Genomic DNA, 12519 nt, shown 5'->3' on the forward strand with positions numbered 1-12519 from the left:
AGGAAACCCCCCGGGACATTACACAAGGTTCCCCCTCCCCAGCTAAACGTGAAACCAAAACAAAAAGATTGTGGAAGATCTCGGCTGATCAAACAGAGGAAGATGGCAGAGTTTCGGGCCAGGTGAGTACGCGGTGGACAGGTGAGTGTGCGCGAAAGAACACCCCACAGGTGGAACACCGAACGGAGACGAGGAGGAAGTTCTTTAGCCAGAGAGGGGTGAATCTGTGGAATTTGTTGCCACAGGCCGCCGTGGAGGCCAAGTCATTGGGTCTACTTGAGGCGGAGGTTGACAGGTTCTTCATTAGTCAGGGCATGAAGAGTTACTGTGAGAGGGCAAGAGATTGGGGCTGAGAGAGAAAATGGATCAGCCATGATGAAATGGTGGAGCAGACTCGATGGGCCAAATGGCCTAATTCTGCTCCTATATCTCATGGTCTTACTACCTATCACCCACCATCCTCTGCCTGACTCCGCAGTACAGCCACACGCAGCCAGCCTTCACCCTGTCCCGATGAAAGTCTCCACCTGAAACCTCATCTGCCTCCGCACCTGCCACCCCCCCCCCCGGGCTGCACGCACTCCAGCAGAACGGGGGGGGGGGGACGTGATTTCTGGCTCTCACGCCTCGCTGACCCTCCCCAGTGCCACCGCGGATGCAAACACTCGGCCAGCTACGGACGCCGGAGCTGGCGGAGCGAGCGCGGTGCCCCGGTATCTCGGGAAGGAAGGGCTCCAGAGAGAGGGCGCTGGGAAAGGAGACGGCAGGTGCTGCTGCATGATCAGAGTGGTGGGCGGGATGAGGAGAGGGTGAGGGGGTCTGCGGGGTGGGATTAGAAAGGTCTAGCGTCCCAGCGATACCTCACTGTACAACCACATCAAATGTCCCGTCCTAAGTAACTTCACCCCGCGGAACCAGCCTGACAATCTTGCACGCCCTCTACTTTGGCGTTTACTTTCCAATTCCGCCTTCTAATCGCCACCCGAAGGTTAATTCCAAAAGTTGTCCGGCGGACGGAGCGGACGCACCCACACTCAGCAGCAGTGCGAGCGAGCACCTTCCGCACATCACCGAGCGCGACCCGAAACCGAGCCCCGGAGGCAAGCTTGCCCGCTCTCTCCCTCTCTCACCTCTTGCTGTCTCTGCGATTCATCCTTGCAAAGTCCTCGAAACCACCGGGGATGAAGTGCGAGAACGCTGTCTCCCCCGCTTGCCGCCCTCTCATTTATCCATGCCGGCTTTCGCCGCCTTCCACAAGATGCCACTTGGGTGACTTCTCGAATTTGCCTCTGACGCAATCCTTCCCCCCTCCCGCCGCTCAGTAACAGGCTGCAGTCAACCTCGAAGCAGGAACTTGGGTCCTCGCTACACGTCTGAATCTGTGCCCAGACAGGCGGCGTGTGCGGGGACACAGGTGCCTGGGCTCGGGAGCCGGAGCCATCACCGGGAGCCGAGCACCGGGACGCCCTCCATCACGGCCGCGGCGGGGATTGCCCTTCCAGCGGTACAGGGAGAATCCCGAGGATGGGGCAAGCCGGTGGACCTCGGCTGAGAGGAGGGGAGGAGACGGTGTACATGCCAATGCAGCCACTGGGGGAGAGAGTGAGAGAGTGTGTGTAGCGTGAGAAGGGTTAAAGCCTTTGGGAAAGGTGGGGGGTGGATAGGGAGAAGGTAGGGAGATAAACAGGCTATCGGAGAAACGAGAAAAGAGGAGAGTGGTGGGTGTATGTGGAGAGAGATTAATATCGGAGGGGTTGAGGAGAGTAAGATGAGTAAAGAATGGGAAATTGTCGAGAATGAACAGGAGTGTATGAGAGAGTGTGTAAGAGAGACAGAGTGTGTAAGAGAGACAGAGTGTGTAAGAGAGACAGAGTGTGTAAGAGAGAGAGAGAGCGTAAGAGAGAGAGAGAGTGTAAGAGAGAGAGAGAGTGTAAGAGAGAGAGAAGAGCACCTGCCCCATCAGACCCCTCCATGTGCTCACGGTGACCCCGCCCGCCCCGGACTCCTCGGGCCCCAGCACCGGCGAGGCTGCTACCCCTACCCCTACCCCTACCCCTACCTCCCACAGCTCCTGCGGGTTTGGTTCATCCGAACCGGGGGGGGGGGGGCGGGGAGACCACAAACTCTGGAGAGGCTGCAATGTGTCGGCAAGGTGGCGAGTGCACGCCGCTGCATTTTGACAAAAGGGAAGACACCAGCCGCCGGCTTCCGAAGCAACACACACAGAACCAGCGACACTCAACAGGTCAACTCCTCCAGCTTCGCGTGTGTTGCGTTCACTCGCCACTTGTGCACCCTGATTTTGCATAATAAACTCACACATTAAGTACGTGGTCCTAACTACATCATGAGAAATCACCCCTTTGCATTTCAGCCATGCGCCCGCCTAAAGCCTCCTGACCCGGCTCCCCGGGCTTTGGGTGAGGAGCGGGGAAGAGCTCCAGGCACCGTGTTGGCCTCCTGCACATTATAAGGACCACTGATTTGAATCTGTGGCGCCAAAGTGCGGTGGGGGGGGGGAGAGTTGAGTTAATTAAAGTGGGGGGGAGATTGAGAATAAGGAAAGGTAACTAGGGGTGTGGACAAGGAACAAGGTGGGATTCGGCCCTGATGGAGGGAACAGGCGGCCTAGTGCCCAGGTCTCTCCCAGGAAGCTGACTGACTCCCGGAGAACATGGAGGTCTCCGGCGCCCTCGGCCAGTACCTGAGGTCGCTGGGGATCAAGGTCAAGCATTTCAAAATCAACCCGGTAAGGCAAAGGCACGGTGCGGCAAACTCCGAATCCCCTTGCCCCAAGCTCTGGGGAGAGCCGCCGCTGCCCGGGGCGGGACAGGTGCCCCGCAGCGCCTCAGGGCGTTGGGGACTGACTCTGACCGGGGTCAGAGCAAAGCGCTGTTCAGGTCTGGCCGCGTTGAATATACGTTTGCTCGCTCTTGCCCAACGCAGTTGCAAATACAGTATGTCAGCCCCATTGGAGACTTGAATCTTCGTGTGGGCCGAGTCTGGGTTGGGGTGGGAGGGGGAATAGGGGAAGCGAGGGAGGGGTGTCTGGTATGGTTCAGTTGAAATTATCTCTACCGCCTCTTGATCTTACTGCTGCAAACATGCAACTTAGACAAGTATAACGCATGTAAAATGTGCTGCTGCTACACAGTAAAATTAATCGAAGTACAACTGAGGTTGTGGCATATTAAAAGGAGAGAGGTTCAGTAGGAAATCTCAGCAAACAGGGTACCAGACCTAACACAACGTAGACCAGCAGAATACAGCAACAGGCCCTTTGGCCCACAGAACTGTGCTGTATAATTAAATGCCCAGCTAAACTGCTTCCTTCTTCCTAGCCAATGTCCATGTCCTTCCTATTGTCCTCCGCCACCCACCGCCCTCTGCATAGGGGAAGCTTACACCGCACGTCTCTTTTGAACTTAAAACACAAGAGATGCTGAAAATCTTGAGCAGCAACGTCCAGACATTTCGGGTCTCAGCTCGAAACGTTGACTGTTTATTCCCCTCCGTCGGATGCCCACTGCCTGACTTCCTGGGTTTCCCCAGCATTTTGCGTGTGTAGGTGTTCGTTCCTCTGAATTTGGCCCCTTCTCACCTTGACTGTGAAATATAAATATCTCAGGAGTATAGCGGTGTGGGAGAGATGGGGAGCGATTGGCCAGCAGTTTAAATCAAGGGTGAGAGTCCTAAAGGCCAATAGTTCCAGTGTCACCCAAATCTTAATGTGGTGAAAAGCCTGCTTGACTGTTTAGTTGGAAATTCGTTTTTGGGGCCAAGGATCAGAAAAGAGTCCACCTCCAACCTTGGACAGCTGACACGTAGTTGGATGGAGACAATGTCACAGAATGGTCTATGTTGGTTCCTGATGAGAGTATTTGAGTCTTTGCTGCTTGTCTCGTGCTGGGTGGCAGGCAAGTCCAAAGGATTTAAGATTAAGGGATAGGCCATTTAGAACGGAGTTGAGGAAAAACTTTTTCACCCAGAGGGTTGTGGATCTGTGGAATGCTCTGCCTCAGAAGGCAGTGGAGGCCAATTCTCTGGATGCTTTCAAGAAAGAGATAGAGCTCTTAATGATAGCAGAGTCAAAGGATATGGGGAGAAGGCAAGAACGGGTGACTGATTGTGGATGATCAGCCAGTGAATAGCAGTTCCAACTCGAAGGGCAAATGGCCTACTCCTGCACCTATTGTCTGTTGAGTGATGTCAGTCAAGTCGGTGATGGGTTAACGTTGGGTGGCGTCTATGAATGTGGCACATTGAGGTGGAACGGTGGTCGGCATCCATCTGTCTCGAAGGACAATGGGTGGTGATCATCACCATCACAGGCTTGGGCAGAAGGTATGGAGATCCTGAGATGCCCAGTTGTCAAGATCTTCCTCTTGATCTCACCAGTGTAGTCCAAAGGAAAGCTGATGAAGCAATACGTTTGGCACCAGCTTGGCTGCAGGAGCTGCTGGAAGGATGTTCAATGACATCCAGCCGCCTTAGAGGCTCCACTCCGGATTTGCCATCTGGGTTTACTCCCATAGCCTTCGTCTCTCCCGAGGCTGCCCACAAGGCAGTGGGGCTATTTACCCGCAGCTGGGGATCTGATTCATGAGCACCAGGGCATGTCCACACACTGGTGGGCCTGCATGCTACGTGTGCAGGGGCCTGACCTCCTCCCCGTCCTCTGTAGTTCAGCCCGAGTCTGAAAGGTGTTCGGTTTCCGTGTGTCGCCGGCGAGGAGGCGCTACATGAGGCCTGTTGTTGGAGAGGCTGTGTACTGGCAGGGAGAGATTTACACATTCAGCTCTCCTTTTCGCAAGACTGCTTGCCGGCAGTGGGAGCTGAAAGTGAGAGCGACAATCACTACCCGCTACACTACCACGCTAAACGCGTCACAGCAACCATTTTGACACCTGGGACAGCACAGTAGTATTATGGTGTGACAGCACTATGACCCTGGTTTAATCCCTGAGACTCTCTGTAAGGAGTTTCTACATTTACCCCATGCCTGTGGCTTTCCTCCCAAAGATGTACAGGTTAGTCACACGGTCACATGGGTGAAATTAGGCAGCACGAAAGGCCCTGTTATTGTGCGGTATCTCTAAATAAATAAATGTCCAACTTGAATCGTGGGCTTGGATGATGTTGCCTAGACTCAGGGTGATGGGAATAGGAGCCTCGCCCAAGGAGGTCTCTAAGGTCCTGGGGAAAGATTGTAGGGAGCGGTTTAGCGCAGAGAAGTTGCAGCACAAACAGAGCAGCTGTTTGTAGTAAGGTGAAATGACGGGGCTTTAAGCGCGTTAAGGACATAGTTTCAAGATCTGGGGCAGTAGATTTAGGACGGAGATGAGGAGGAACTGTTTTTCCCAGGGAGTGGTGAATCTGTGGAATTCCCTGCCTAATGAAAGCAGTGGAGGCTACCTCAGTAAATGTACTCAAGACAATGTTGGATAGATTTTTGCACAGTAAGAGAATTAAGGGTTATGGGGGAAAGGCAGGTAGGGGGACACAAAATAACCTGCAGATGCTGGTGTCAAAGCAACACTCACAACACGCTGGAGGAACTCAGCAGGTCGGGCAGCATCCGTGGAAATGATGAGTCGACGTTTCGGGACGGAACCCTTCATCGGGACTGAAGAGGGAAGGGGCAGAGGCCCTATAAAGAAGGTGGGGGGGAGGGTGGGAAGGAAAAGGCTGGTAGGTTCCAGGTGAAAAACCAGTAAGGGGAAAGTTAAAGGGGTGGGGGCGGAGAAGCAGGGAGGGGATAGGCAGGAAAGGTGAAGAAGGAATAGGGGAAAACACGATGGGTAGTAGAAGGAGGTGGAACCATGAGGGAGGTGATAGGCAGCTGGGGGAGGGGGCAGAGTGACATAGGGATAGGGGAAGGGAGGGGGAGGGAATTACCGGAAGTTGGAGAATTCTATGTTCATGCCAAGGGGCTGGAGACTACCTAGACGGTATATGAGGTGTTGCCCCAGGCCATGTATGGACATATCTGAATAGGAATGTGAAGCAGAGTTGAAGAGGGTGGCAACCAGGAGATCCTGTCTGTTGTGGCGGACAGAGCAGAGGTGTTCGATGAAACGGTCCCCCAATCTGCGTCGGGTTTCACCGATGTAGAGGAGGCTGCACCGGGAGCACTGGATACAATAGATGAGCCCAACAGACTCACAAGTGAAGTGTTGCCTCACCTGGAAGGACTCTTTGGGGCCCTGTATGGTGGTGAGAGAGGAGGTGTAGGGACAGGTGTAGCACTTGTGCTTACAAGGATAAGTGCTGGGTGGGAGGTGGGTGGAGATGCGTCCATGGTCAGATCAGCCATGATCATACTGAGTGGCGGGCCAGATGTCCGACTCCTGCTCCTATTACTTGTGTTCCTGTATTTTTAATGTTCATGGATTCGCCTTCCCTCCTTTGTGGATGCTGATTGACCTTGTAGGTAGATGCCAAATTCCTCCAGGTTTCTTCTTCCCCTTTGAACTGGCAGAAACCAATTCCAGGTGCATCGTGTCCTCCGTTTTTGTTTGCGGGCATTCCAGCACTGGGATAAGCCTCAGCCTTCAGGCCTCCTTTGTGTCTGTAAGAGGGTTCTGATCCCAACTGAATCCACGAGCCTGGATCAGCCGGAGTCGGTCTATAACCTCAGTGTCGGTTCATTGCGCTGCAGGGGCAAACCGCCGTGGTGCAGTCTCGGAGGGAGGATCCGAAGCCAAAACCAACTCTTCGGGCGTTTCAAGGCTCCAGCGGGGGCTCGGGCATTCAGAAGTGGACGTGGTCACTGGGCCCCTGGAGCCGCGCTCACCGGAGGCCACTTTCTCCAGCAGCACCGCCTCGAGTGCTGACTTTGACAGTGACACCCACGTGCCCGCACTAAGAGTGAAACAATATTTGAATGCTGCTTTGGGTGGGGGAGGGAAGAGAGAAGTAACGATGTGTTTATAATCGAGAAGAGCATGTGTGGATTGATTGAGGGGTATTTCCCCTAGGCTGTGATCAAACCGAACACCATATCAGATTGTGTTAGTCAGTCGCTTATTGAGTCAGGCAGTTTGTTTCCATTCTGAAGCAGGTTCAACTCCGTGTGTCGACATTTTATCTCACACCCTTGATTGCTGGTTTGACAGATAGCAGAACTGAAACTCCGCACCGAAATGCCAAGGTTGCATTGAAATTCTGTTTCAATGCAAGCAAATTTCAGGAGCTGCCACTTGGCTCTGTCTCTGAAAAGTTTCCCTGGACCACCGAGCTGCCCCTTCTCTCGTCGTTTTTTTTTCTGGCGTGCGGCTGGACAGCCGAGCGAGCAGGACTGTGGTGGAGGCTGAGGAGCGGTGTCCCGGGCAGTGCTCCCCTCCCACAGGTTGTCTGGAGCCCCCACTCCTGCTATTGATGCTGGGCCGTGCCTCGACTATATGCCTGCTCCGAGAACAGCCCCATTTCTACTTGCACAGCCCCAAATCCCCTCCTCCACCTGCTCCCACTGCCCCTCACCTACACCATCCTCCTGCTGTGTCCACCTCCACCGCTGTTCCCATTTACCCTCGCCACTTCCATTCTACGCTCCACCTTCCCCCCTCCCCCCTTCAGAATTCCTTGTCGCTTTGGCCTTCTGTCACTTCCACCAGTCACCTCCCAGCCTCTGGTACTAGCCCCACTCTCCTCCCCTCTGTGCCTGCCGATCACCAGCCCTCCCCCCTCGCCTGGATCCACCCATCACCTGTCAACTTTTGTCACACCCCACCACTTTAAACTACCTCCCCTCCGCCTTTCAGTTGACACCCTGCACTTTAACCCAAAATGTCGACTGCCCATTTCCTGTCCCAGATGCTGCCCGCCCCGCTGAGTTCCTCCAGCATTCCTCCTGAGGATCGAGGAAGGATTGAGTAGATCAGGGCGTTATGCCTTGGAAGGTAGGGGGAGATCTGATGGAGGTGTACAAAATTGAGGGGTACAGAGAGGGTGACCCGGCTGGTGGCGTAGTGGCATCAGTGCCGGACTTCGGGACGAAAGGTCCCGAGTTCGAATTCAGCCGGCTCCCCCGCACGCTTTCCATCCATGCTGGTGATCTCTTTGGAAACTCACCCGGCAGAAGGCAATGGCTGTAACTTGCCTCGTACGCGGTTCCCCACTACGTCAGAGAGGCGCGGAGGGAAATCGTCCACTAACTGGAGAAATGTCCGGATGCGACGTACCTACCTATAGAGAGGGCAAATGCAAGCAGGCTTTTCCCACTGAGCTTGGGTGGGACCACAACCAGAGGTCACGGGTTAAGTGTGAAAGGTGAAAAGTTTAAGGGGAATGTTTAGAGGCTTGTGAGAGTGTGGTACGAGCTGCCAATGCTCGATTTCAATGTTTAAGAGAAGTTTGGATGGATACATGGGTGGTAGGGGTATGGAGGGCTATGGTCCCACTGCAGGTCGATGGGAGTAGGCAGTTCAAAAGGTTTTGGCACAGACTAGATGGGCCAAAGTGCCTGTTTCTGTGCTGTACTTTTCTTTGACTCTACATGTTTCCCCTGTCATCCCTGTTCTCCTGGCTGCCTGTTGAATCACATTTCCTCGTGCTTCCCAAACACTGCTCTTGCATTCCTCACTCTGCCCAAGTCTGACTTGCCCATCACTCCTGTGTTTCTCGGCTGAAGCTGAGTGCCTGGGTCTCAGAATTATTTCCCATGACGTGTGTGTGTGTGTGTGTGTGCACGCACGTGTGTGTGTGTGTGAGAGAGAGAGAGGGCAGGTGGGTTTGGTGCTGCACTCTGCTGCAAGCTTGGGAGGTTGGGCAGTCCTGATGGGAGTGCGGGGGCACTTAGAAAATCCAGCTGGGGGTAATGGAGAAAAGGTGGCCAGAGGCTGTAAAGTTGGGGCCGAGGAGTATTGGGTTCCACTGGTTTGGGTGGTGGGTGGAGAGTGGTGGCTCAGGCCTGGGTCGGGCCTTGTGGTAGCTGGTGAAGATGAAGATGATGGGTTGGCAGGGGAAGGAGGTGGGTAAGAGAGAGATTGTTATTGCAGGGTCCTGATTCAAAGCAATAATGTTAAAACCAAGTGTTCTTGGGTTTGCGTAATGATGGTTCACTCCTGTGATAACGTGGACAAGTTCCGTGCCCCAGGATACTCGCAGTAGCCCCATCTCTTGTGTGGTTGATAGGAAGAATATGTTGGTGTGCTGGACTGAACCAGAATGGGAAGCGGTGGGAATAACATCCAGACTTTCTACATGGTGCTGCAAAGAGTGGTGTTTATGTATAAGAATCCCTAGGCCCTTATACTTAGATATAGGACCAGAATCAGGCCATTTGGCCCATCAAGTCTGCTCTGCCATTTCATCATGGCTGATCCATTACCCCTCTCAGGCCCAATCTCCTGCCTTCTCCCCGTGTCCCTTCATGCCCTGACTAATCAAGAATCTATCAACCTCTGTCCTAAGTACAAATGTTTGTATATCCACTGACTTGGCCTTCTCAGCCACCTGTGGCAACGAATTCCACAGATTCACCACTCTCTGGCTAGAGAAATTTCTCCTCATCTCTGTTCTAAAAGGACACCCCTCTGTTCTGAATCTGTGTCCTCAGGCCCTAGGCTCTCCCACTATAGGCAATATCGCCTCCACAACTACTCTATCAAGGTCTTTCTCCCTTCACTTCAGCCCTACAAAACCTCAAAGAGCTTTTGAGGTTTGGCTGCCCTGGGCTGAACATGTGAAATTCTACATCTGTTTATCTCATCAACTTCCTCCATCCTCCTTCAAACCACGTTGTTAGTCTTTCATCCTCTGCGATATCTCCCTTTACGTCTCGGTTTTCATTGTTTGATGTTGTTTATTGAGTACTCTGTCATTAGAACGTACAGTACGACATAGGAACAGCCTCTCTGGCCTGTGCTGCCAATCAACAATTATGTAGCTGACTTCCTACTCTGAGCACCACCTTCCTGCTTTGCACATTTGCTCACTGTCCATTACACAAGCTGGTGTTTAGGGCAGCAATGAAGGTTCTCTGTCTCTGGCGGTGTTCAGGGCTTCCTTCATCATGTCAGTAGTTTCCTCTCAGTTTTCACTACTGTCGGTCACGCAAGTCCCGGGTGGAGCATCAGGAACAGTGTCAAAGTCAGATGGAGAGGGATTCTTCATTGCTCTTTCCTTAACAGTTTTGTTGCTAGCCCTGAGCTGAACCCCCAAACCTGGAGGACTGGTGGACCATGGTCTGTCCTCCGTACCCTTTGACCTCTTTGACCTGAGTGACCCTGGTAAGAGCCAAAGCGTAAAGTCCTGACCCCAGCCAGGGTAGCTCTGCGGGCCATTGTCCAAACCACGACAAGGTTGCGGTCCTCTCGGAGGCTTCCTGCCTTGCCTTGCCCCCCCCCCCCCCCACCATTCATCCATTCATTGATTTGGTTAATCTTGGTTTAACACGTGACATTTGAACGCAGTCAATCAGTAACAGCTCTCCAGAGTAAACAAAAACGAAGATTCAAACCCTCTTTGACTGAAGAAAATTCTCATTTCATTCTGAAGTAGCCTCTCAGTTATTTTGAGACCGGTCCTATACTCCTTAGCCAGTGGATGGATAGATAGATACTCTATTGATCTCAAAGGAAATTACATCGTCACAGTGGCATTACAAGTGCACAGATATACAAATATCAGAAGAGAAGTAAGAAAGAGCAAAAAATAAGCTACTTCAAACATTCTGTCCGTGTCTAGCCTGATAACACTTCAACTCTTGAGAACAGAGGCCTAGTTTTCTCAGTTTCTTCTCGTACATCGGACCGGCTATTCCAGCAGCTAGTCTGGCGAACTCTTGCCACCGGTCTTGTTTTAACAAGTATATTTTCTTTTTGGAAAGGGAATCAGACCTGGTGCCACCTCATCCAGGCCGACGTAACTGTGGTAAGACATGTCCGCTCTGGCACCCATCTCCTCCGGCAACAAAGACCAGCATTCCATTCACCATCAGAGCTGCCGGCTACACAGGCAGGTTTACTTTTCCAGCCTCCAGCCCACAAGGAGACAGAGGCTTCTCCTCTGTGGATCCGTGCTGACTCTACAAAGTCATTGAAAGTTTCCTGCACCTTGACATCCTACTTTTTATTATCAAAAGGAAAATGTTCTCTACAGTCTTTCACCACAGGTACCAGCATCTTCCCCACCACTAGGATCAGGGCGACAGGCCAGCAGATCTTCCACCCCCAATTTTTGTGGGCAGTGTTCAAATTATGTATTTGTTAGTTCAATTATTCATTTATTTAATTATTCATTCATTCCTTTATTTAATTATTGATTTTTTTTTTGAGAGAAATACAGCCCGGATTAGGCCCTTCGAGCTGTGCAGCCCAGCAATCCCCTGATCTAACCCTGGCCTGATCACGGGACAATCTACAATGACCAGTTAACCTACCAACCAGTGTGTCTTTGGACTGCGGGAGGAACCCCACGCGGTCACGGGGAGAACGTACAAACCCCTCGCAGGCAGCGGGAAGGGGAGGGTATTGAACCCGGGTCGCCTGTACTGTAATGTGTTCTGCTGTCCACTGTTGCCTCCTCGAAGCACCGCCAATGACCTACTCCTGCAGAGGTCACTGTTGCATGTTGGGATACGCTGCAGTCAATATGTGAAGAGAGAGATCCTGTGTGGGCAGGTGACTTAAGTCTAATTTAAGTCTAATACCAGAGGGTATGCATTGCAGGTGAGGGGGGGGGTAGGTTCCAGAGGGTGGTGGATGCCTGGAATGCACTGCTTGGTATGGTGAGGCAAATACTTTCGAGGCTTTTGAGAGACTTTTGGATAGGCATGTGAATGTGAGGAAGATGGAGGAATATGGGCATGGTGGAAGTAGGAAGGGGTAGTGTTTGGGTGTTTTTCATTTGCTTTTTTTTTAGCCCATTCAGCACAACATTGTGGGCCGAATGGCCTGTTCTGTGATATTTGTAATCCCCAGGATTACAGATACCTGAGGATACGAATTGACAGTAAACTGGACTGGTCAGAGAACACTGAGGCTGTCTACAAGAATGGTCATAGCCGTCTATTTCCTGAGGAGACTGAGGTCCTTTAACATCTGCTGGACGATGCTGAGGATGTTCTATGAGTCTGTGGTGACCAGTGCTATCATGTTTGCTGTTGTGTGCTGGGGCAGCAGGCTGAGGGTAGCAGACACCAACAGAATCAACAAACTCATTCGTAAGGCCAGTGATGTTGTGGGGAAGGAACTGGACTCGCTGTCGGTGGTGTCTGAAAGGAGGATGCCGTCCAAGTTGCATGCCATCTTGGACAATGTCTCCCATCCACTACATAATGTACTGGGTGGACACAGGAGTACATTCAGCCAGAGACTCATTCCACCAAGATGCAACACAGAACATCATAGGAAGTCATTCCTGCCTGTGGCCATCAAACTTTACAACTCCTTCCATGGAGGGTCAGACACCCTGAGCCAATAGGCTGGTCCTGGACTTATTTCCTGGCATAATTTACATATTACTATTTAACTATTTATGGTTTTATTACTATTTAATTATTTATGGTGCAACTGT

The 12519-nt window shown here is 52.2% G+C and overlaps 1 protein-coding gene across 1 annotated transcript in view; it reads right to left on the reverse strand.

Annotated features, from left to right (window-relative positions):
• Window positions 1-1698, reverse strand: part of LOC140203839 (RAS guanyl-releasing protein 1-like) — a 204044-nt gene extending 202346 nt beyond the window's left edge. The window contains exon 1 of the mRNA XM_072269959.1: window positions 1131-1698. Within this exon, the coding sequence (XP_072126060.1) occupies window positions 1131-1225 (95 nt within the window). The 5' untranslated portion in view covers window positions 1226-1698. The remainder of the gene's footprint in view (window positions 1-1130) is intronic.
• Window positions 1699-12519: the final 10821 nt, after the last annotated feature.

This window comes from Mobula birostris, chromosome 10 (genome assembly GCF_030028105.1).
Source record: "Mobula birostris isolate sMobBir1 chromosome 10, sMobBir1.hap1, whole genome shotgun sequence".
In the NCBI taxonomy this organism is placed as follows: Eukaryota; Metazoa; Chordata; class Chondrichthyes; order Myliobatiformes; family Myliobatidae; genus Mobula; species Mobula birostris.